The following is a 26,089-nucleotide window of genomic DNA, read 5'->3' as shown; positions in this document are numbered from 1 at the left end:
AGCTGCACTGGGGACAGAAGGACCATTTACCACACTGTGCTTCTACTGATGCCATGGCCTTTCTGGCAAGCACATCACATCACTGACATCTACTGAGTTGATGTGAAATGCTGTTAAGTCACATCTTCTCCATCCTGCCTAGAGCAGTGGTCTTTTGAATCTGAGAGTTAGACGTCATTGTGGAGCCAGTGGAACCCCCATGGAATGGGCAGAAAGTGGGATGGACTAAGGTGGGGCTGGTGGTCAGTAGGGCCTATGCAATGAGAGGCAGAAAATGACCCCAGAGGAATGCCCTGCCCAGGTAAGCAATGGGGCAGCACGTGGCCAGAGGACAGCCAGGGGACTAAGGAGCCCTGACCTCCTTCCTGGTTCATTTACCTTCCAGGCCCACCTGCAGGGTCCATGGGACATGTGCACCTCAGGCTGCCCAAGGTCTCCAGCCTGCCCTTGAACACCCACAGAGCATCCCAGGTACTGCTTACCAGGACCGTCCCCCCAACAATATTCGTGGAAATGCCAGGGATGCTCACACACCCTAAGAATCCATCCTGGTGGACGCTCCAGCCCATCTCTCTCCCTGGGCCTCCCCACCATTCCTGTAGGTCACCTCTTATCCCCTGTAAGCTTCTCCAGGTGGCAGCCATGCTCACCATGGCACCTCAGATGTGGACACGAGCCCTTCCCCAAAGTGCAGCCAAGACTAGGATGAACTCAAGCAAAACTTAACTAAAGGCCTGAGCAGGAATCATATTATGGAACAGAAAAGCATAAAACTGCATCCTGGAACTCAGAGCTCCTGTGGTCTCTGGGCTGGACCCTGCCAAGGAGCCTTCTCCTGGCCCTTCCTTGGACCTCAGCCCCTGCTGCAGGGCCACAGCCTGTCTCTCCCTGCAGGGGGTACTTTGGATGCCTCACTCGAGAACTAGGACCCCTACTGTCAGCTTTCTCTGGGCTCCACCCAGGTCTTAGCCTCTTTCCCAAACAACTTAATCATCTCCCTGTAAACTTCTGCCCACAGGGAAGCTAACCTATTACACAGTCATGCCACAAACTTCCCCATGCCGGGATAGACTTCTGCTATTACGACTGCAAAACCAGAGGCCCATTAGTGTATTCCCCCCAAATATGAGTCAGAAGAGGGCTGGCAGCCTTAGCAGATATGGTTTCCTCTCTTCCAGCCATCAAGATTTCAACAATGTCAGGTGCACTCTCAGAGGCCCCCATTACGTGCAGCTCTGCAGTCCCAAGTCAGGGGCACAAATTATAATTGGAGGATACTTGGCCAGTGAGGCTTAGAGCTGAGGCAGGTCACTGAGCTGTGAGAAGTCACAGATGGAGAGGGACTGTGAGCATGTTACAGAGGCCACATGAGCGCTGATGCCTCACCAAGCCGGAGCACAGACCTGCAGTGGGGACTCCCCACCAGAATGACAAAGGGACGTCACGACAGCCCGCACCCCAGCTACTGGCTGGGGGCTTCACCATGCCCTGTGTAGGGAGTGCTGGAAGTTAACCTCAAATCACTTAACTAAACACTTAGGTTTTATTGTTGAGTGTACAATTTAATTTCTACAGCATGTGTTCCATGCTTTAGAGCTAATGCCCCAAAAGGAAGCAAACTAGACATGTTTAAGGAAATAAAATAAAATAGACACAATAAATGTTTGGGGCCGCAGCTGGGAAGTAGGACTACTCCATCTGGATGAGCCAGCCATCACTCGGCACAAGATACACTACTGGTTCAGTAGTGAGTGTCATGGGATGTGGTCAGTGACTACGCCTTGGATTTAGTTGGGGAACGTGCAGTGGGAGGTAGTGAAGGAGACAGAGTAAGCTGATGACTGTCTAGGAGGACTCTGTGAGTGATCTAAGCCCTGGATGGTCCTGACCCACCCCCGGGCGCCAGGAGTGTGGCCGCCCTCCTATGCAAGAAGGGCAGAATCTGGCTTCGGAGTTGGGGTGAGCAGATGGGGAGGGGCAGAGGGAGGAGATGGTGATAAACATAAGCTTCTAGGCATCTTTTGCCTAAATAAACAAAATGCTGTTTGAAAAAGAGATTTTCAAAGGTATAAATATTTTGTCGGTGGTGGTGATGAGTAAACCTTGAGTGATGCCCCAGAGCTTCATTATATACACTACACAGTTGTATATTTTGCTGCTTCTTAATGAGCCTGGGGGATTATTCAGGGCCCCCTCATGTCTGCCTGGCAGTTCACTGCTCACTGGTGTCCCCATTAGTGATCGGTCAGAAGACTCTCAGAGCAGACTCCATGGGTGATCTGAAGAAGCCCTGGTGAGGAGGGTTGAAACCAATGCCTCTTCCACACTTAGGAACAATAGCAGAAATTGGAACCCCCAGAGAAGTGTTTTCCTTGGTTCACATCACCTGCACCGCCCTCCCAGGAGGTGGGCATGAAGTTTCCCAGGCCAGTGTGAAGCCAGGGTTTATTTGCAAGGCTATTGTGGAAGGAAGCTGGGGCCCTTGGGGCCCTCCTCCCTAGATCCAGGCGTGACCATCTGGTCCATACCCCCCATGCCTCTAATGAGCATGGTCACCCGTGCACCGTGGTGACGTCCACCAGCTTCTGGATCATCTGGGCGTGAGTGTCGTGGAAGCGCAGCCCGTCCACCTCCATGCCCACGAGGCCTGAGACTCCACTCCGGACTCTGTGCCGCACCAGGATGCTCAACATTTTTTCTTCCTGGGGAAAAATGGGGGCAGAGATAGAAGTAGCAGAGGGGGAGGAAAAAGAAAGAAATACATACATTTCTAACTGGAAAAAGAGTGTTCGACTTGACATAGTCTCTTTTTTAAAAATAAGACTTTGGTTAAAAATACTAATGCCACTGGGAAACTCATAATGAAAAATAGCAGCATCCTACATCCCTCATCAGCCCCCAGATCCACTCCCTAGAAGCTGTCACTTTGAACAGTTTGGGCTATTTCTTCATGTAACTGAATAGTAGCCTTTTTATGGAAAACTGCATTTTCCTAACAAACACTAAAGCTTCACTTCTGCAGGTGCTGCGTGGCTACTTCCGGCCAACCTAACCTTGCCCAGCTCTGCGTTATCTGCCTTTGTGCCACGGACGCCCCAGTTCCTCCTGAGACCCCACTGTTAGCCTCCGGTGGGGATGGGCCACGTCCTGCTGCAGTTACAGTCTAGATCTCCCCCAGCATGGTTGTGGGAGCATCTGGAGGGAGCAGGGCTACAGAAAATGCAGCCCCAACCTGGGCCCAGCAGGCAGAATGGTTTGGGATCAGTCAGATCGGACTTGGATCTCTGCTGGGTATTTTAAGCTCTCTGTGCCTCAGTGTCCTCATCTGTATAATGGGGCGGTTGGTGATAATAACAATGCTTCCTTAGAGAACTGATGTGAGGACTAAATGAGATAATGCAAATAAAGCACCTAGCATGGTGCTGGGCACACAATAGGTGCTCATGAAATCAGCTGGATTATTACTGGCAGGGCTGGGTTCCCAGGTCTTTAGCCCAGTGCTATCTTCCTTAAACTGACTTGATTTTTATTTTAAGTGATTTGAGTTGCCTCCTTCTATCTCCCTCTAAAAAGAAGTTCCCAAAGAACCAACTGTCTAAGCCACTAATGTGTCCGTCCCTGGTTGAATAGCTCAGGTCCCCCTGAGGAAGGTGAGTCTTAGGCAAAGTCACAGGAGAGAAGATGGTGCCCAAGGGCAGAAGTAAAGCACACCCTCCTCCTCCTTTACAAAGGAGGGGGACAGAGGAATCTAGGACAGGAGGGTTAGGAAAGACATGAGGAGGGCTCTCCTCCTCCTGCTCAGGCATTTGCTCACTCATTCCCTCACCCACTGGAGTTTTATTGAGCACCTGCTATGTGCCAGGCCCTGAACCAGGGATACAGTGGTGAATGTGACACAGTCCTCGTCCCTGGGGTCACATTCTAGATGAGCAATCAGGCAGGCACAGTCCTTGGTGATCAGAGCACAGAGCAGGAACACACAACTCCATTTATTGAAGTGGTTCAAAAAAGACTTTCTGGACAAGGCATGACTAAGACCATAGGTGACGAAAGAGTGAGAATGGGCCAAGCCAGGGGGTCTGGGGAGCACTCACTGAAAACTTCAAAACAATGGAGAAAGTGTTCGTAAATGTCACCCAAGATGTGTCTCTACTCTCCGCTGGCCTGAGAACCTGCATTTCCATTCTTCTCTGGGGGACGAGGCGGGAGGGGGGCCCAGGAGGATTTCCAGGCAAGCTCTTTGTCTAGCAGCCCTTCCCAGGGGCTGCCCAGCCCCGAATGGCATTTTCCAACTTCTGTTTGGTATCTGTTCCCCCATTTCTCTTCTCCATTGGGTCACATCCTTTCTTTATGGGGCAATGCTTCTGGGATCTTAGGACCAGTTCCTCCCAGCACACTGCCTGCCCCATCATCCACATCCTTCTGGGTTCCAACGAGGGCCCTTGGGGTCCTCAGGGTGCATGAGATCAGTCAGCAGCTTAGGAACCGGCTGGCCCTCAGCCTGTAAGAGCCACAGGGAACAGCTGGGCCAATAGTGACTGCCTGCAAATTTCCAGGAGTCAGGGAATGACCACACCATCTTACAGGAGGCCCCACCAAGTGGAGGTGGTGGTGGCAGGGGAGGAGAACTGACCAGGGAGTGGCAGGAGGCAGAGTACCTGGGGGCTGCCTGAGACAGGAAGGGCAGGAGGGGAGGGACAGAAGACTGAAGCAGGAGAGTGGGCAGGGCTTGGGGCCTAGTTCACTGTGCCTAGGGAAAGAGGCCCCAGGATGACTTCTGGGCTTCCAGGCTGAGTGTAGGGGTGGTCACTATTAATTCACGCTTGGAGCATAAGGGGCTGATATTCATGGGTAGGTGATGTTGCTGTTCAAAGCGCGGTGGGAGAAAGGGGCCTCCTGGGAAGCTGGAAGTCTTCTGTGTCGTGATCTTGATGGTGGCTGCACGGGTGTATACATACGTAAAAATTCACCCACTGTACAACTTCACTGTGTCAGTTATACCTCAGTTTAAACAAAGATAGAAAGAAAAGTGGAATGGGATGAAAGGGCTGGGAGAGAGTGGGAGCCAGGATGCGGTCAGAGACCATGTTGCTGCCTCTGCATCATCCATCCATCCATCCGTCCGTCCACCCATTATCCACTCATCCACCCAGCCAGCCAGCCAGCCAGCTAGCCCGCCCGCCATCAGGCTGTCCATCCACCCATCCACTATCCAAAGTTCCTTCTATAAGGTGTCTCCAATCAGTTCTTGGCTCCTAACAAGGTGTGGGGAATGCTCTCCAGCCATTTGCTTTGCCCTCAAGTAAAACCCCTGGGCACAGCCAAGGGCCAGAGTGGGCAGGGTGTGCCCTGGATGGTGGTGGCCACCTTCCTTGGGCTCCTCAGTATGGTGACAACTCCTGCCACAGTCGCAATCAGATCCCCTACGAACTGTCCCTGAATATAGAGGCCCTACTTGTAAACAACACATGGAGCAGAGATGAAGGACATTCCTCCACCCTCTAACCAGTCCAGCTTCACCAAAGCTCAGGCCACAGCTCTGCCCAGCATCCAGGGCCCCGCGGAGTGACTGCAGAACTCCAGTACGACGAACCTAGTTATGCCCTGCACACCACACTGCGTCATGTCCCTGCGCCTTTGCTTATGTGTGTCCTGCTGCCTGGAAGGTCCTTCTCACACTTCCTCTCCTCTTCCTTATATCCTACTCAGCCTCTGAGACCCAGTTCAGTGCCACCTCTTCTAGGCAGCCTTCCTTGAGCTCTCAGAATGAGCTAAGGACCTGTTTGCTGTGTCTCCACAGCAGTGTGGCATTTCCATCCTGGCTCCTAAATCACCTTTCAGGTGTTGTCTCCCCTGTGGATCCCGAGTTCCCTACCCCTCACTGTCTCCCACAGCAAGCCCAGGGTTGGCCCAGAGCCGGGGCTCAACAAACACGTTTTTACTTTTGCTTTAAAGATGTTCCCTTTTTTTTTTTTTTTATAAGGATGGCACATGTATTTATGAGAGACTGGGTGGAACTGTGGAAGGAGAACTTCCACCCCCAGAGGGTAAGGGTTGGGGCTGCGTGAATTCGTTTGGCTGGGTTCAGTCTTTTGTGTCTGTGTGAATCAGGAATCATGTGTGAGGCAGCCCTCTGAGTGTTTTTTCCAGTTCAGATCCAGGAAGTGCAAAGAAAGCACAGAAGGCCCTCTGGGCCCCATCAGGGCAGAGCATTTTCCCTGAACATGCCACTGCAGCTGCCAGAGCCCTCCTTTCCTGTCCCTTCCGCACGGTGCCCTGGCATTGCCAGGAATCCAGAAACTTCTGAGCCACGTCAGGAAGACCCCAGACTACGGAGTCAGAGCCCAGACTCAGATCTCAGCAGCTGGTCTATGGGGAATGCCCAGAACTGCACACAGCCCTTCACAGCTGGCTCTGCAGCTGGAGGAGCCCACACAAAAGCCACCCAGTGGGTCCCCAATTCCTTGCTGGCCCCTGGCTTATGGCTTGAAATACCACGTCTACTCCTCATCTGGAGAAAAAAGTTGTGTCCATGAGAGTGGCCTGCTAGAGTATGTTACCTTAGCGACAGATGGGAGAGCCTGAGTCCAGCTCTGTGCCCCAGGTGCTCTGAAGGGCCCAACTGCCTTCCTCAGGTAACGGCTGTGGACCTCACATGAGTTCAGGATGTACAGCGCACAGGCCAAGGCATAACCTCCCCAGTTAGAAACGCCTAGAACAAAAAAAGATTCTGTCATAGAACTGGAAAGGTCATGCAGTTTGTCTGGGAGAAAGAAATTTTCCTCTATTCTTCTAGGTTCTTCTGGCTGGTCTGACAATTAAATTGACGTGAAACCAATTAAAATCAGGAGAAAATCAAACAGAAGTTTAATAACATGTATATATGGGAGAAATCCAGGAGAACCGAGAAACACCCGAATGGCTGAAGCCCTCACCTTAAATACCATCTTCAGCTAAAGAAAAGAGGATGTTGGGGGCACTGGTTTGGGACTTCAAAGGGGAGGATGGCAATTCACATGGAGCTGGAAAGGAAATGATTGGTCCATAACTGTATTCTGAGCCGTGCAGAGACAGTGGGACAGAGAGTGGACTCGGAGCTCTAGGTCTTGCCGAGCTGTCCCCAGCATACCTAGCACAGATTCTTTGCAGGGATCCCTGGTGGCAGGTGCTAGTATGGGAATAAGCCCTTTATCTAAATCCTTTAGGCAGCTAAGGGGGAGCTGAACAGAAAGACTTCGTGAGTCTTCTGTTTCTTAAAACTAATCAGCCTAGATTAATCCTCATGCCAAGGAGGCACATTTTGGGGTGGCAGATTTTGCTCCTTACATCCCCGCTTTTGAGACTTCTTAAAGAAGTCTCAGTCCAGAAGCTGACTTGGTGAATTGTCTCCTCTCATTAAACCAGTCTCTCAGTCCTCCTGACAATAGGTCAGTCCAGTTAATCCCATTTCAGGAGGTGCTGATACAGGTGGGCTCTCAAAGTTGGGCTTATGAGGTGCAAGCAATCAGGTATTTAATCTGAGGCATTTCTACGGGGACGAAAGAAAATAAAAGTTGGAGTAGATTATAAACCCAGGGTCTGAGTCCTGAGAACTGCCAGTTGAGAAGATTTCTAGATGTCAGGCTCAAAGCATCTTTTGCAGTTTGAAATGCCTTTGATGATGTCATCAGGTGTTCAGGTAAACTTTCTGAGTGGCTTAGACAGCAATGGGCATGAAGATTGTCTAAATGTGGGCTATGGCGGTGACCTCTCTCACGTTTATATCAAGTTTTTCAGCTTCAACTTGCAGGGCTTCAGGAAAAGGGCAACTTTGGTTCTCAGTGATTCCAAGTCAAAAGTCAGAAAAAAATTGGAAACATTTGTTTGGAAAGCTGTAGCCAAATATTTGAGGAAATCAGAAGAATTCAGGATCCAGTCCAGTTTACAGGTGGAAAAACAAGACTTCAAAGATGACTAACAGAGCCAGAATCTAATATCCGCAAGTACGTATTATAGTTTCTATAGAAAGACATTTTTTCTCTTTAAAATCAGTCTCATTTCTACTCAAGATAGCCAAACTAGGAACTAATTTCTTTGCAAGATAAGTTTAGTTTCATTAAACTTGACCTGATTATTTACGTAATAGTAATTGATGATACAGGCTCTTTTACATCTGCTTTGTTGGAACTATTTATAAGGGATCTCCAGATTGAACGTTAAATAGCCTCTCAAGGCCAGGAAACCCATGCCAAGAACTTGCCATCAGACTCACCTGTAATACCTATAGATTTGAGTGAATTCCTCTCTTTTCGAGGCCCCCAAAATATCCTGAGGTTCCTATACTGCCAAGAATTGACCTTCCTTACTCACCTGGTAGGGCACTGAGAACCCTATAAACAGAGCACCAGGCTGTTTTTCTAAGGCTCTTTATGGTGCCATAAAGTCAACCTTAGTTCCTTAAACCTGTCTTGTCACAACTGAGTCTATGCATATTCTCAACTACGACATCCCAGTCAAAACATTGGTAATAAAACCAGTGTTTCTAATTGTGTCCTGTTACAAGTAAAACAGAATTTTAGTGAACTTATGTAAATAACTATTTTGTCATGAAAATAAGAATACTCTCTAAGAGCTTTGAAATTCTAGAGGGATTGGGTAGGGAGAACAAAGATAATTTTTCAATTCAAAAGATAATGTTTCAATTCTGCTTACAAAGGTATAATTTATCAAATTGCTGTTAACTGGCAATTAGCTTAAGAGGAAAGGTTTTCTTTTATCTGGAAAACAAAGATTAAAAAGCCAATAATATTTCAGACAAAAAGTCATAAAAATTAGAATTATAATTATCAGTTCATTCAGTCCCATGTAATTAATTCTTGTTGATCTTGACCTTTTGTTAGCAGTTTTATGAAGCCATCAGGCTTTTCCATTAGAGCTCTGTAATTTCTTACCCAGTTCAGTGGTCTGATCTGAAGGTTTTCAGAAACCTATATTCGTCAAAAAGTATTTCCTACGAACTTTCTTGAAGGTGAAGCATTTTTTAAAATCATCAGCGTAAAACAGTAACTTTATAAATGACAAAAGACTTAAAATAGCATGGTAAAAGATCTGATTATAATGCAGTTGACAAGGGAACCTGGTTATTTCTGTAACATACAACATTTTAAGATAATAACTAGAATTATGACTAATAACATTATGTCAGTACATATCTGAATTTTTAGGATTTTATATAATTTCTAGAATATTTATGTTGATAACATTTATTCATCCAGAATAACCTATGAAGGTCTATCATCATGTACTTGACAATGCTTCCCATGTAATTAAACATACCCAATGAGCCTAATTAGTTTAATACTTCTCTTTGAGATCTTTCAGGGGCCCTCTGAAAAATCCCAAAGTTAGTTAGCGGTCAAAATTACTGCATTTAGAATTTGATTTGGGGAAGTCTGTCAAAGATATCAAAAGGTTTAAAAACACTTGGTGAAATAGGATCATAGGTCACTGTGAAACCATACTTAGTTATCCATTTAATCAAAGTCACAAAGACTTCACAGGCAAATAACTGGTTTTTTTTTTAACTACATAGTTCTTATAATACTGAAAAGACTCAGTTTAATTAATCAAAGACCTGATAAAATCAACATAAGAAATTATTCTGATAAAACATAAAACCCTTCTTTTTAGGCGGACTACTCAAAGGTAAAGAAAAATATTTTACAATTTCCTTATGAAGAACAGACTTTTTTCTTTTACAGAGAAGGAAGACAAGATTCTAATTTTGTACCAGCTTACTTTTAATATTAAGACTCATTCACTCAAATTTATTCTAATCTCAGCCAGTCCTGACCACACACAAAACTCTTTTCTTAGGGATAGGGTTAGGGTTAGAGTTCCTTTTCCATAAACCTTCCATAACTCCCTTTTTTAACATTCAGATTTTGTCCTATGCTTTCCCTTTTCTTTAAACCTCTTTTTAAGACAAAATTACTTTATTTTACCTTAACGAAATGCATTCCCATTCCTTATACCTTCTTAAAAACTTCCTCACATATGCAGATGTTTTCTTTATTAATTTTAGTAGTTCTATAATATGTTCATTAGAATTCTTAACCCTAGAAAACCTTAATTTCTACTGAAAACTAAGAAGAAAACAATTGTGAACTGTTTGTTATGCCAGCATTTAAAAAATACATTTCATAATGTATATTTTACACGTATTATGTATTAATAGAAGTAATACTTTTCTAGCAACATACATTTCCTAACAGCATAATTATTTCTTTTTCTCAATGTGGTATAAGACACATTTCTAATAGATCCAAACATCTTTAGTTTTTTTTGTAACAAGAAGACAAAAAGGAGGTAAACTTAGACTTGCTTAGTAATTTCAATATCTTATTTTATTTGGAAATGATCTAGACATTCAACGAATTCCCATCACTTAACTTAGCAAAACTCTATAAAGTTTTAAGTTACCAAAAGAACTTGGAACTTTGGAAGCTATTTCTAAGTCTTATCCTATTTACATTTCTCTAAATCATTTGTTCCAGACACGTTTAAAGTGCCCATGAAAACTTCAGGAGATGTTACACACAGTCAGCCACCATCCCAGGCTGTTTTTCTTGCTGACAAACCTTGTAACGGAGATAATATGAATCTATGTGACTAGTAAACCCAAGTAGAGTAAAAGTTTTATATTTAATGCTGATAATTCTAAAGACATGTCTATTCTCACTAAAGCACTAACTTTAAATTTGTTTCTGTATACTGAAAGTTAATCATAGATCATGTGAACTTGAAAAAAGATTTGAGTTAGTCTGTTATATTTAGAAATAATTCAACTCATAAGTGTTTACTTTTAAGCCAATGAAAGAGAGCTCTTTTACAAATTTTGGCAATACCATCAGACGGTAGGAAAATACCCTGTCTATAACATACATACATAGACATACAGGCAGACACAACCAGGGGCCTTAGAGCTTTCATTTTAAAACTTTTGTCATGAATCAGGCATAATATAAAACTCACTAGTTTATAAATAACAACTGGATTAAGTTAAATTTATCCACTCAGATGGTGAAGGCTTTTTACTCTTTGTGGAAAAGACCTTTAAGAGTTGTATATGCCCTTGACAAATAATCTTAGTAAGGATGCTGTGAATTAGATTTTGGGTGAGAGAGCCTTTCCAGTAGTTTGTACTTTTGAAAAGACCTCTTTCCCTTTTTTTTTTTTTGTAAGTTCTCCTGATTGAGTTAATGGGGCTCAGTCTCTGGTAACTGCAGGCGATGCTAACATTTCTGATTTTGCAGAGACTTGCAGGAAAAAAGACAGTTGCTTTCAGTTCCCCAAAGAACTGGGCTACTACCTAACTCATATCAAAAGGCCGATCTGCCCATCCAATTGCATTTTCTTTAATTCACTTCTTTATATCAGGGAGATTTCCAATTAAAATGGAAATCAAAAGACTTCTGTGTTCTAGAACTTCAGAGTTCACTGTATCATGCCTTCAAAAAGTCTGTGCAAGGCATTCAAGAAAGGCTCTCTTTATGAGTGCTCAAGTCAACCCCAGACCAATTCACACAAGGGGCAAAAAGCCTCCACTATTGTTGCTACCAGGCCCCAGTATTAGCCCCCAGTTTCCATCTCACATTGTGTGGGCTCAGGCCACCCTGTTGGCTCTCATGCATATTTAACTACGTTGCCCAAAGGGTGGATTTATATGCCCCGTCTTACAATACGAGGCAGTGGAAACATTCCCCAGTGAAACACAACATCTACCCTCACAATACAATCAGGCAAAAGAGACATCACCACCTCTCATAAAGTCCATTCAAGTATACCAATTTTTTAAATAAGCTTCCACCTCAATCTCATCAACTTGTATACCTTTAATCATAGCCTCCATTAGGACCCCATCAACAAGTCTCAGTCTTCCAATACTGGGTGGGAGGATTCCCAACCAGACAGAGCATCCATTCCCATAAAACACTCATGCAGCATCGTATAACTTCTTCATTTATCATCCGCTCAAACAGTCCGTCATAATCTTACCAACCCTTGTACTTTTCACTTTCCTCAATCTCTGTGGCCCGAGTCAGGGTTCCACCAATGGATTTTGGTACAACTTGTGAGGTTCCTGCATCATGGAGTCCCAGAAACGTCTCTCCACCCCCTAGCCATTCACTCACTCTTGTGTAAAAGGCTCTGGGTCCGCAGTGAGGGGTTAAGCCAAAGGACCCAGGCCCATTTGTCAATCTTTAACTTGATTAATTGATCTAATTGTTGCCTCAAGTGATTGTTGGTCAAATTTCTTATTGTAATTTTTGCCTTCCAGTTTTAAAAATTTCTCCAAACTGGAGTAAATAAAGGAGACTTGTTTGGGGCCCTTTAAGTTTGGGGGACCAAAGGGGGTCCCTTTGGCCTGCCCAGTCTCATGTAGTGCTGTATGAAAAATCTGTTTTAATCCCATCAATGTCCATTGTATTTATCCCATTTCTTAATAACCATCTGAAGATTTCCATCCTGCTGCACAAGTCCTGTGAGTCTTCCCCTTCTGAGTCCTCTTTATTCCGCAACTTTCAATATTTGCTTTATTTACCTTCTTAATAACCCTTTAAAAATGTCTACCTTTTGGGGAAGAATACCCTGACTTTCCCCTGGTTTCCTCCCATTCTTTTCTTAATTAACCTAAGGTTTTTATTAGCATCTGCACCACCCACAAGGGAAGCTTAGACACCAAATTAGACAGGGCTTCCCAAATCCTTGGGTTTTTTTGGGGGGGGAGGCAGGTTGTTGTTGTTCTTGTTGTTTAATTAAGGGAGTTCTTAAGGTTAGCCTTTGTTTGTTTGTTTTTTTCCACCTTTTAATCTGGTCTTTCCACAGGTATCCATAAAACAGCTGTTTACAATGAGAGCTCTCTAAAAAATTTACCAATTTAGAAGTTTTTCTGATTCAAAGGATCCATCAACTGGCCACTGATGAGCAGCATCTTAGCAGCAACTCAAACCAGTAAGACTTTTTATGCTTTAACTATGGATGAAAGAGGCATCCCACAAGAATGTACAGGATCTCACAAGATCCAGAAATTTCACTCGCCAAAATAGTCTAAGAAAGCAGAGAACTTTGTTACACCACTAACAAAGCAACAAAGGTTGAGATGACAAAGGCCCCTTATGACGAACTCCCCTGAGAGCTGGCGTGGCCAGACAAAGAGATGCTGGTCACAAGCTCTGGCTGTTACCTGGCTACAGCTGCCTGGAATCCCAGCCTGCCTGCCTAGCTGCAGAATGCACACTGGTCAGCAAACCAAGCTCTTCAGGACGTATAAGATAGATGGAAAAACCATGTCTGTTTTTTTTTTTTCTTATATGCACATTAACAGCTTTTTGGAGCTAAACTAATACCTAAGAGGGATGTACTGTGGGGCTGAGGATTGTGTGGTATTTTACAGTGTACCCTGTGTGGCACGGAAATATTCTTGAGGTTGGTAAGTGACCTAGTGTTTATTTAACCCATTAAACAACTAACTTATCCTTTCATGGGTGCCTTCTTGAGGTGGTGAGAGCCCTGATGGCCCTTAAATGTTCAAGCTGTACCGACCAGTGGTGCAGCTATGACTGCCAAGATATCCTTTAGCAATAGCTCTTATCTTGTACATATTAACTCACAGTGAAGTTTGTCTAAATAGACGCCGGTCTAGTGAGACTTGCAAACTCACCAGTCTGTGGGGCCAGCCTGGACAACAGGCTTATAGGGCCGATGCCTGCATCCTACCTATGGAATTTCCTTCTTATGGCAAACAACACAATAGACAGAGATAAAGAAAAATAATAACCATCTTTGGGAGGAAAAGGATCAACAAATCGAGTACTCTGCCCATTTTCAAACCAAGAATCGCTGGGTCCAAGGAACTAGCTCCACAAATATTTTCTCCTGCTAATTTAATTTTAGAAAAGAGATAAAGGGCTCTTACCACTCTCGCTTCCAATAGACCCTGCAAGCAGAGATCTGGGAGACTGAGAGGTAAGAACTCTTACCATCTGCCGGCTTTTGTCAGTTCTCCCAAGATCTCTTAGCTGTGGCAAATTTGGGGTAAGTAGCGTCCAGCCAGTCAGGTTGAATCCTGCTGACTATGCCAACTGTCAGGGAGGAAGGAATTTTCCTCTATCTTTCTAGGTTCTTCAGGCTGGTATAAGAAGTGAGTTGACATGAGACAAATTAACAGGAGAAAACAAAACGGAAGTGTAATAACATGTATACATGGGAGAGACACAAGAGAACCGAAAAACTCACCCAAATGGCTGAAGTCTTCACCTTAAGTGCCATCTTCAGCTAAAGAAAAGAGGATGTTGGGGTGTTGGTTTGAGACTTCAAAGGGGAGGAAGGCAATTCACGTGGAGATGGAAAGGAAATGTTTGGTAAATAAATGTTTGCTGCGCTGTGCAGAGACAAAGAGACAGAGAGTGGACTCTGATCTCCAGGCCCAACACCTGGCCCATATTCTTAGCAGTTATCTCTGGTAGTAGCTCTATTCGGGGAATAGGCCCTTTATTGAAATTCTTTAGGCAGTTAAGGGGGAGCAGAAAAGAAAGACTTCCTGAGTCTTCTGTTTCTTAAAAATAATCAGCCTAAATAAATCCTCATGCCAAGGAGACACATTTTGGCATTGTAAATTTTGCTCCCTGACAGGTTCATCACCCTGCCTCTAAGCAGCATAACTCATCTCAAAGAATAGTCTGAAGACCAACGGCACCTGTACTACCTAGAAACTTGTTAGAAACGCAAATTCTTGGGCCACAGCTTAGATTTACTTAATCCAAACTCAGCAGGGGAGTGAAGGAGCAAACTGAGTTTAAATTATGCCCTCCAGGTGATTCTGATGCAAATTAAGTTTGAGAACCATTGTTCTAAACCATCCGGATTATGTACTGTTAATGACTTTCAGAGAAAAAAAATTAGGAAATAACCCTAGGAAGCCACTCCCGAACCTCCTTTATGGCTAAACCTGACTCACTCCTGCTGCACGGATGCCTATCCTCAGAGGGACAGGTAACAGCTCCATCATGCTGTGTTGCATCACCTCTTTATGTGCTTGAAGATCATGTCTTAGTCAGAAGCCAAAAGTGGGTATATATTGAGTATGAGAATTGGAAACCAACATGCAAAATGAAAATGCTGATTGTGTTATGGTGAAACAGATGGTACTTTTGCCCTCTGTCACCCTTCACTATCTGCCTTTTCTCTCTGGGGGCCTCTACCTGCTGCTAAAATCACCACATCAGTGGTAGAGATATAGAATGTTGAACTTCTTTTCGTATCCTTACTTGCCAACTGTATATTTTCTTTGGTGAGATGTCTGTTCAGGACTTTTGCCCATTTTTAAATTGGGCTGTTTATTTTCTTACTGTTGAGTTTTAAGAGTTCTTTGTATATTTTGGATAATAGTCTTTTATTAAGTATGCCTTCTGTTAATGTTTTCTTCCACTCTGTGGCTTGTCTTTTCACTCTCCTGACATTGTCTTTTGCCAAGCAGAAATTTTAAATTTTTTTCTTTCCAATTTTATTGAGATATAATTGAATACAGCATTGTATAAGTTTAAGGTGTAAAGTATAACGATTTGACTTACATACGTCATGAAATGATTACCACAATCAGTTTATTGAACATCGATCATCTCATATAGATACAAAATTAAAGAAATAGAAAAAATTTTTTTCCTTGTTATGGGAACTCTTAGGATTTACTCTCTTAACAACTTGCATATATAATATAGGACAGTGTTAATTATATTAATCATGTTGTATGTTACCCCTGTTTATCTTATAACTGGGAGTTTGTACCTTTCGACCACCTTTATCCAATTACCCCTACCCCTACCCTCTGCCTCTGGTAACCACAAATCTGATCTCTTTTTCTATCAGTTTGGTTGTTTATTTTTGAAATATAATTGACCTACAACACTATGCTACTTCCTGTTACACAACATAAGGATTATGTATTTCTATACATTTCAAAATGACCACCACAATAATCTAGTTAATATCTGTCACCATACAAAGATATTATATAATTATTAACTATATTCCCCTCACTGTACATTTCCTACCTGTGACTCATTTATTTTGTAACTGGAAGCTTGTATTTCTTAATCTTTGCCAACTATTTCATTCCTCCACAACCCTTTGGCAACCACTTGTTTGTTCTCTGTATCTGTAATTCTGTTTCTGTTTAGTTATGTTTGTTCATTTGTTTTATTTTTTAGATTCCACATATAAGTGAAATCATACAGTATTTGTCCTCTGTCTGACTTATTTCACTTAGCATAATACCTTCTAGGTCCATCCATGTTGTTGCAAACGGAAAGATTTCATTCTTTTTTATGGCTGAGTAATATTCCATTATATATATATGGCATATCTTCTTTATCCATTCATCTGTCGATGGGCACTTAGGTTGCTTCCATATCTTGGTTATTGAAAATAATGCTGCAATGAACAGGGGGGTGCATATATCTTTTTGAATTAGTGTTTTTATTTCCTTTGGATAAATATCCAGTAGTGGACTTGCTGGATTATATGGTAGGTCTAGCTTTAATTTTTTGAGGAATCTCCATACTGTTTTCATAGTGACTACACCAATTTACATTCCCACCAACAGTGCATGAGGGTTCCCTTTTCCCCACATCCTTGCCAACACTTGTTATTTGTTGTCTTTTTGAGAGTAGCCATTCTGACAGGTGTGAGGTGATACCTCATTGTGGTTTTGATTTGCATTTCCCTGATGATTAGTGATGTTGAACATCTTTTCATGTGCCTGTTAGCCATCTGTATGTCTTCTTTGGAAAAAAAAGTCTCATCAGATCCTCTGCCCATTTTTTAATCATGTTGTTTTTTGATGTTGAGTTATATGAGTCCTTTGTATATTTTGGATATTAACCCCTTATCAAATATATCATTTACAAATATCTTCTCCCATTCAGTGGGTGGCTTTTCTTTTGTTGATAGTTTTCTTTGCTGTGCAAAAACTTTTTAGTTTGATGTAGTCCCATTTGTTTATTTTTGCTTTTGTTTTCCTTCCCTGAGGAGACAGATACAAAAAAATATTGCTAAAACCAATGTCAAAGAATGTACTGGCTATGTTTACTTCTAGAAGTTTCATAAGTTTCAGGTCTTACATTTAAGTCTTTAATACATTTTGATTAGTATATGGTATGAGAAAGTAGTCCAGTTTGATTCCTTTGCCTGTAGCTGTCTAGTTTGCTCAGTGCCATTTATTGAAGAGACTGTCTTTTCCACATTGTGTATTCTTGCCTCCTTTGTCATGGATTAATTGACCATAAAAGTATGAGTTCATTTCTGGGCTCTCTATTCTGTTCCATTGGTCTATGAGTTTTTTTGTGCCAATACCATGCTGTTTGGATTATTGTAGCTTCATAGTATTATTTGGAAGTCTCTCCAAGATCAGCAAGTGAGTCTGACCCAGGCTTCCTTCAAATTACTGCTTCTACCCTGGGTCTCAGAGTATGTGGTATTTTGTGTGTGCCCTTTAAGAGCAGAATCTCTGTTTCCTACAGCCCTCTGGTTCTCCTGAAAGTAAGCCCCATTGGCCTTCAAAGCTAAACATTCTGGGGGTCTTCCCAGTGCAGGACCCCAGGCTGGGGAGCCCAATGTGGGGCTCAGACTCCTCAATCCTTGAGAAGAACCTCCGCAATTATAGTGATCCTCCTTTGTGGGCTGCCTACTTGGGTATAGGTCTTGACTATACCACATCTTTGCCCCTCAATGCATCTGGTTGTGGTTCTTTCTTTATATCGTTAGTTGTAAAAGAGCTTTTCTGCTAGTCTCCGGGTCATTCTCATTGATGGTTGCTCTGTAAATAGTTGTAATTTTGGTGGGCTTGTGGGAGAAGGTGAAGTCAGGGTCTTCCTAATCTGCCATCTTGGCCACTCTCCAAAAGTTTTTAATTTTTATGAAGTCCAGCTTATTGATTCTTTCTTTCATGGATCATGCCTTGGTGTTGCATCTAAAAAGGCATCACCATACACAATGTCTAGGTTTTCTCCTATGTTATTTTCTAGTAGTTTTACAGTGTCACATTTTACATTTAGTTCTGTGATCCACTTTGAGTTAACTTTTTGAAAGGTATAAGGACCCTGTGGTGTTTTTTTTTTTTTTTTCGCATGTGGCTGTCCAGTTGTTCCAGCACTATTTGTTGAAAAGACTGCCTTTGCTCCATTGTATTACCTTTGCTCCTTTGTTAAAGATCATTTGACTATATTTATATGGATCTATTTCTGGGTACTCTATTCTGTTCAGTTGATTATTTGTCTATTCTCTTGCCAGTATGGCACTCATGATTGCCGTAGCTTTATAGTAAGCCTTGAAGCCAGGTAGTGTCAGTCCTCCAACTTTGTTTTTCTCCTTCAAAATCATGTTGCTTATTATGGGTCTTATGCTTCTCCACATAAACTTTAGAATCATTTTGTCGCTACCCACAAAATAACTTGCTGGGATTTTGATTGAGGTTGCATTGAATCCACAGATTAAGTTGAGAAGAACAGACATCTTCACAATATTGAGTCTTCCAACCTATGAACATGGACTATCTATTTTTTTGATATTGTTTATCAGAGTTCTAGAGTTTTCTTCATATTACACATTTTTTTAGATTTATACCTAAGTATTTCATTTTTTATCAAATTATGGACACAGAGTTGTTCATAGTTTCCCTTTAATATTTTTATAATTTCCATGGCAGCTGTAGTGATATGCCCTTAACTATCTTTAGCAATTTGTGTCTTCTCTCTTTTCTTAGCTAGCATGCCTAGATCCTTATCAATTTTATTAATCTTTTCAAAGAACTAGCTCTTGGTTTTGTTATTTTTCTCTATTGATTTCTTGTTTTCAATTTCATTGATTTCTGTTCTAATTGATACTATCTTTTCCCTCTTTGGATGTATTTGTCTCTTCTTTGCCTGGTTTCCTAAGGTGAAAGCTTAGATGATTGATTTTAGGTCTTTCTTCTTTTCTAATATATACATTCAATGCAATAAAGTTTCCTGCTTTTGCTGCATCCCACAGTTTTTGGTAAGTTGTATTTTCACCTAGTTCAAAACATTTTAAAATTTGTCTTCAGATTTCCTCTTTGACTCATGTTATTTAGAAAACTCATGTTGTTTGATCTCCCAGTACTTTGGGAAATTTCCAGCTATTTTTCTGTTATTGATTTCTAGTTTGATTCCATCGTGATCTGAGAGCAGACATGTTATGGTTTCTATTCTATTAAACTTGTTAAGGTGGTTTTTATGATTCTGCATGTATTCCGTCTTGGTGAATTTTCCATGTGAGCTTGAGAAGAATGCATAAGCTATTGCTGTTGGATGGAGGAGGACATAGGCTGTCCGTTATAGACAGTTGATTGATGGTGTTGTTGAGTTCAACTATGCCCTTACTGATTTTCTGCCTGCTGGATTTGTCCATTTCTGATAGAGGTGTATTAAAGTCTCCAACTATAATAGTGGATTCATCTATTCTAACTTGCAGTTCTATCAGTTTTTGTCTTACATATTTTGACATTCTTGTTGTTAGGAGTATGCACATTAAGAATTATTATGTCTTCTTAGAGTATTGATCCCTTTATAATTATTTAATGCTCCCTTTAACCCTGGTAACTTTCTTTGTCCTTAAGTCTACTCTGTCTGAAATTAATATAGCTACTCCTACTTTCTTTTGATTAGTATTAACAAGGTATATCTTTTTCTACCCCTTTACTGTTAATCTATAAGTATCTTTATATTTAAAGTAGGTTTCTTTAGACAACTGTAGTGGCTTGTTTTTGATCCACTTTGACAATCTCTGTCTTTTAATTGGAGTATTTAGACCATTGACGTTAAAGGTGATTATTGATATGATTGGTTACTATCTGCCATATTTGTTACTGTTTTATATTTGTGCCTTTATTCTTTTTCCTATTTTGTCTTTCTGACTTTTGTAGTTTTAGTTGAACACTTTATATGATGCTATTTTCTCTCCTTTCTTAGTATATCAATACCTCTTTTTAGAAAAACTTTTAGTGTTTGCCCTAGAGTTTGCAATATACATTTACAACGAATCTAAGTCCACTTTCAAATAACCATTTCACAGGTAGCTCAAGCATGTTATAATAACAAAATATTCCTAATTCCCCCCTCCCATCCCTTGTATCATTGCTGTCATTCATTTCACATACATATGTGCATATATACACATAAACATATATTTATTGATGATATTATCACCACTATTATTTTGAATAAACTATTATCAGTTAGATCAAGTAAGAATAAGAAAAATAAAAGTTTTAATTTTACCTTTATTTTATTCATTCTCCAATGCTCTTCCTTTCTTGTGTAGATCTGATATACTTTTCCTTCTCTGTATAGAATTTCTGTTAACATTTCCTGCAAGACAGTTATACTAGCAATAAATTCCCCTAATTTTTGTTTGAGAAATTTTTGATTTCTCCTTCACTTATGATGAAAAATTTTCCAGGATATAGAATTTTAGGTTGGTAGTTTTTCTCTATCAACACTATATATAATATTTCACTCCATTTTCTTCTTGCTTGGGTGGTTTCTGAGGAGAAACTAGATGTAATTCTTATGTTTGCTCCTCTTTTGGTAAAGTGTTTTTTCCCTTTAGCTTCTTTACAGATTTTCTCTTTATTGTTTATTTTCAGAAGTTCTAACATATATCTAGGTGTAGATTTTTGGCATTTATCCTGCTTTGTGTTCTCTGAGCTTCCTGAATATATGGTTTGGTGTCTGATATCAATCTGGGGGAAAATTCTCAGTCATTATTGCTTCAAATATTGCTTCTGTACCCTGTTCTCTTTTTCCTCCTTCTGGTATTCCCGTTACATGTACGTTACATCTTTGTAGTTGTCCCGCAATTCTTGGATATACTTTTCTGTTTCTTTCTGTCTTTTTTCTCTTATCTTTTTAGTTCTGGAAGTTCCTACTATCATATCATCAAGGTCAGAGATTATTTTCTCATGTGTGTCCAGTCTATGCACGGGACGTGATTCCACCTTTCTTTTCTGTAGTGGTTTCTGAGAACAATTTATGGTAATTAACCAACATTGACAAAAGTTGGAACACAATGCATTTAAGAGCTGGGCATGTCAAAAGCATTCTCTATTCTGTTAAATTGTTTTTCATCTCTAGCATTTCTTTTTGATTCTTTATTAGAATCTCCATTTGTCTGTTTACCTTATCCACCTGTTGTTGCATGTTGTCTCCTTTTGGGTATGTCCCTTCCCCTAGGTAAGTTAGGCTCTGATAAAACCCCAGCAGGCTAGGCTCTGATAAAATTGTTTCTTCTGAGGGCAGGCCTTGTTCAGAAGAACAGAGTGCTCTGGTGTATTTCAAAATGGTTCCATTTCCCCTCCCCTCCCCTACCTAAAGCATGAGGGGATTTTCTCTGATATTCATTGTGTGGACCTGGTAGAGCTCCTCGAGGTAAAGCTCATAGAAGCATGGGAGCTCCTAGGACTGGTCTCCATATTCCCCCATCTTGGCTACCAGGAGCTTTTGACTCAGACTTGTCCATAGGAAACGTCCAGCAATTTGCTAATTATGGTTCAGATCTTCTTATCCAGGTGCTGGTTCCCTCAGACATCTCTGCTCATCTCTTGGCTTTTTCTGATAATGAAATGGGAGAGGGCCTCTCAGGTATCTGTCGAATTTCCTGAAACTTGTGGTGCAGTCCAGGAAGGAAGGGTGGGGCCTGGAAGGACCTGGACGCAGGAAAGTTTGCAGCTGCAGGGAAGGGCAGGGCAGCTTGGGGCAGGGGTTAGTGAAAGGAGAGTGGGAAGTCTCTTGCATCCTCCAAACATTTGCCAGATTGTTCTCTTCCTTTCCACCACACAGGAGGCAAAAGCAGAGGTGACTCCTCTCCAGAGAGGCTTTCCCTAACCGCTTTTGTAAAGTGGCCTGCCTACTGCTCTCTCTCACCCTTGTGTGGCTCTTACCGCTGTTCAGCACCATCTGATGTATGTATTTGTTGAGACTCATCGTCCAACACTAGAGCAAGAGCTTTGTGGAGCAGGGCCCTTGCTACTGCAGCCTCAGTGCACAGAGCAATGCCTGGCACATAGTAAATGTTTGTTGAATGACTGAATGAGAAAGTTTGTCCCCTTCTTGCCCTGGTGCCCTTTACACTCTGCTCGTGAAGCAGATGAGTTTTTGGCTGCACAGGCTCTAAGCCAGGTCCCTGCCCCTGGGCAGCCTTGCCTGACTGGCTGGCCATCCATGCACTCACCAGCGATAACAGCAAAGTCAGCCTCCACGTCACAGGCAATGACGTCCCCATTTCGTATGTGGCGCTTCACGGCCTCCTTGACTTTGCCCATCCCAAGCTCATTGCCTCCATCACCAACCCCTGGAGGGAAGGGGAACTGAGTCAGTGTATAGGATCAGTCAAGATGGGGGGTGGTCGTGGGGCAGGAAGGCCCCTTCACTTATGCCATAGGGTGGAGGAGGGGGTTGACTCTGGATACATTTTCAGACAACCAGGAGATGATGTACTTCTTCAGGTATTCTAGAAACTTCTCTAGCTAAAAATGAGTCAAAGCTTGGAACTCACCAGCGTGTGGCCATGTCCCCTAGTGGGCCATCTCTCTAGTCACAGATAGAGTGCCCTCTATGCTGAAGGTGCCAGGTTCACAGGAGATGGTGACTCTCAGGACTGCCTCTTTTTCTGAGTGGCTTCTGCTTAGGGAAGGGCCACAGCCCCTGAGCCCCATTAATGTGACCAGACAGCATTCCACTGGCAGAAGGCAACTGGTACAGGTTGTTCAAGTCAATTCTGTAATTTACTGTACAGGCTTCCGTTTAAAGAACGTAAAGTGTTTGTGTGCCAGTTAATTTTAATCCACACCAGATGGACACCTGGTTAACATGTAAAGCAGCCTAACCAGGATTACACACCCGGGGGGTGGCCGGGTGGTATCTGAAAGAGACCTCAGCCTAAAGGCCAGTCTGATAGGCACCAGAAGGTTGTTAGTTAGCATAATGAATGCTAAAATAAATATGTTAGAATAAATAAATGTTAGAAATTATTTAATTCATTGGTGAGATGAATGGTGTTCAAAGTAGGTGAACGGGCTACACCTAGCGAACAGGCAACTGCACCTGTGCGGGAACAAGGTGAGACAAACTCTAACAAGCCCTGCAGCCTGCGCCCTGTCAGGCGGTGCTCAAACACCACTTAGTCCGTGTCCAGGTACTTCTGGAGGACTCTGTAGACTGGAGGTCAGCTGGATCGGCCTCTGGAAGATGGTTGCAGGGGCCTCAAGGTGAAGCTTGTCCAAGTGCCCTAAGGACAAAGAGCCAGGCCCCCCAGCCGGCAGAAGGGATGCCGCACTGTTTCGTGTCTGCTTCCACAAGCACGTGGAAGAATTCCACCAGAGGTGAGCGCTCACTGCGGGAAGGTGCAGAGGGGCCTGGAGCTGACTCATCTGGGGCACCGGACACCTGGTCTCGGTGGGAGGCCTTAGGTTGCGAGTGCCTTAGGTCTGCACCCTGCGGGTCTTCTCAGAACAGTATTCCAGATCCACTGAACGAAGGACAATAGCAACAACCCCCAGTGTTGGAGTTTTGTCTACTTCTGTCTCTGCACTTTAGCATTTTATGAATTTCATCTTGTTCACTCCCCTGTCCCGTCTGTGGCCTTGCTCCCTGTCTCTGAGAGGGGCAGGGCCCCGGTAGTAAGTGGGAGGTGGGTGTCTTGATTCTCAACTGAGTGCGATTCCATGACAAGGCAGTGTGGATGGAGCAGAGGAGAGAAAGGAGCATTGGGCGGCGGGCAGCTCTGCTGAACAGGGGGCTGCAAGCAGACACAGGAGGGGCTTGGACTTCTGAGGCCAAGCGAAGGGTCAGGGGTCCACAAAGGGGGTAACTTGAAAGCACAAACAGCCGGCTCCACCTGTTTCCTCTGGGATCTTGGGGGCATCACTGGGGGAATCAGCACAGACTGGGGGTCCATTTGGCGGGGGAAGAGCACCTGCTCTATGGCTCCTGGGGACCCTGCTCCCCCTTTGGATGCAGAAATCCCTTCCTCTCCACCCTGAGATGCCTCCCCGCCACCTCCCTGGGCCTCAGGTCCTCGCCTGCCCCACCCAGAGAGGCAGGAAGTACAAACCCAGCGCTCTGTGGGTACCACACCCAAGGTCTCTTCTGGGAAAGACCAGGGTGATTTGCAGAAATTTTCTACTCAGCCAGGAAGCCTTTCATTGTCTCATCAAAACCTCAAAAGCCAAAGGCAACTAATGAGTCTGGGAAACTCTCTGAAGAGTTTTAATGGAGAGAAGAAATAAATATGGAATGACAAACACATCTTAACTACTCCAGGGTATGACACCCACCCTGGGGGAGCAATGCTGGTGCTCCCGTCACATCCAGCCTTTCAGAGATTCATAAAGGAGCCCATGAAAAGCATGTCAGGTAGGGCGCTGGGGGTCTGGACTCCTAATCCTACCGGCAACACTGATTAGCTGGGCAACCTCTAGAAACCTCCCTAGGCCTCACTTTTGGAAACCATCCCTGCCTTACCTACAGGATTTTAAAGAGGCTTAAACAATACAATGGCTGTGAAACCTCTTTGAAAATTATAGAGTTCTGTACAAACACGAATGATCACACCATTATGTTATTAGTGATTAAAATATCACACTAATCATAAATTTAAGATATATTTAAAAATTAATATACTTCATAAGATGGTACATAATACACATGGTACATTCCTCCTATATGACCAAAATTATGTACCATGTTTTGATTTTATTATTGTCATTATTTTATTGTCAGTTTTAATATTTTAGAGTTGGGCAAATAGAAAATGCTCGGTTAAGTGTCATTTCCCATTCCTGCTCATGGGAACACTGGATTTCTAAATGTTTACAAAGTCATTATTGTCTATATGAACCCTAATAAACAAAGAGCCTCTCTGGAGTGGAAATCAATGGTCCTGTATAACTCCTTCCAGTCCTGTGGTCCACAGTCAATGACAAGGCATTAGGTGCTGGTCTTGTTGAAATCTCAGTGCCCCTCGCTTACCAGTTGATGAGATGCCAGGAATCTTCTGCGCTGCCAGGAAAAGCTCGTCGATGGGGTCCACCAGGTGCCTGATGCTCACCATCCTCGCGTTGTAGTAATTACCGTCAGCAGCCCTTCCCACGCGCTCTATCGCCACCAGATGGTCGAATCTGCGGGGGTACAAGGACAGAGCACAGGGGCCTTCCAGAGAGCCAGGGGCCTGGCTGGGTCATGCCCTCCTGTGTTTGTGCAAAGAACGCTCCACTCTGTGTTTCCTTCATTCCTACAGAACTTGGAGGAACATCAACTACGTGCCAGAGCCTGTGCTGGGCGCTAATCTATCATTTTAAGAAACAGTATCAGAATCTTCAGCAGTTTTTAGAGACAGAGGCTGAGAGAGCAGAAGGTGTGGCTGGCAGGGTCCCCATGCTGCACATCCGTTAACCAGCAGGGGAGCTGGCACCCAGCGTGGGGAGTGATGACCGCTACTGGCCCACCACCGCCACCGTTTTCCAGGGTCTTGTTCAGTTCACAGACATGAAACAGACTACCAAGGAATTGAAATAGAAGCCAAATGAATCTAACACAAGATAAACTTCTTTAGATAGAAGGAGATGAGAGATGAGGACACAGATGGGATGGTGGGAAGGATGTGGGTTGTGGAGTCGGATGGCATGGGTTCCAGGTCCTCACGCCAGTGGCCTTGGGCGAGTCCTTAAACTCCCTAATCTTCGTTTTCCGCACCTGTCAGATGACCTAACAACAATACATGTCTCATACGCTGTCGAAAGGCTTCAGCGAGGAAATGCACAAGAGACCCCCACACGTACTCAGGGCTGAGTAAGGGTCAGCGGTTGTGGTTATGGTTGCTATCATTATTAGGAGGAATGCTGTCTTGATAAACCAATTTAAGAACATGAAAATTGCATGTTTCTCTCTCTCTAAATTCCCCTACGATGGAGTTCTTCAAAATCTTAACTCCGCTATGGAAAACCTTATGGTGGCTACTCAAAAAAATTAAAATAGAG

At 43.1% G+C, this 26,089-nt stretch overlaps 1 protein-coding gene across 10 annotated transcripts in view; it reads right to left on the bottom strand.

Annotated features, from left to right (window-relative positions):
• Positions 1-1,524: 1,524 nt before the first annotated feature.
• The window catches only part of DGLUCY (D-glutamate cyclase), a 120,163-nt gene continuing 95,598 nt past the window's right edge, over positions 1,525-26,089 (bottom strand). For 7 of the 10 annotated variants that reach the window (XM_031454186.2, XM_064486197.1, XM_010988188.3 and 4 more), the window contains 4 exons: positions 25,083-25,231; positions 22,285-22,404; positions 6,561-6,712; positions 1,525-2,702 (listed from right to left, as the gene is read on the bottom strand). In XM_031454186.2, coding sequence (XP_031310046.2) covers positions 2,553-2,702; positions 6,561-6,712; positions 22,285-22,404; positions 25,083-25,231 — 571 coding nt within the window. In that variant the 3' untranslated portion in view covers positions 1,525-2,552. Of the gene's footprint in view, positions 2,703-6,559; positions 6,713-14,277; positions 14,317-14,777; positions 17,063-20,333; positions 20,424-22,284; positions 22,405-25,082; positions 25,232-26,089 lie in introns of those variants that run through there. The other 3 variants (XM_064486198.1, XM_031454188.2, XM_031454189.2) reach the window with 3 other exon arrangements.

Source organism: Camelus dromedarius, chromosome 5 (genome assembly GCF_036321535.1).
Source record: "Camelus dromedarius isolate mCamDro1 chromosome 5, mCamDro1.pat, whole genome shotgun sequence".
NCBI classification, from domain to species: Eukaryota; Metazoa; Chordata; class Mammalia; order Artiodactyla; family Camelidae; genus Camelus; species Camelus dromedarius.
The sequence above is the reverse complement of the archived record's forward strand: the minus strand, read 5'-3'. Positions and strand labels throughout refer to the sequence as shown.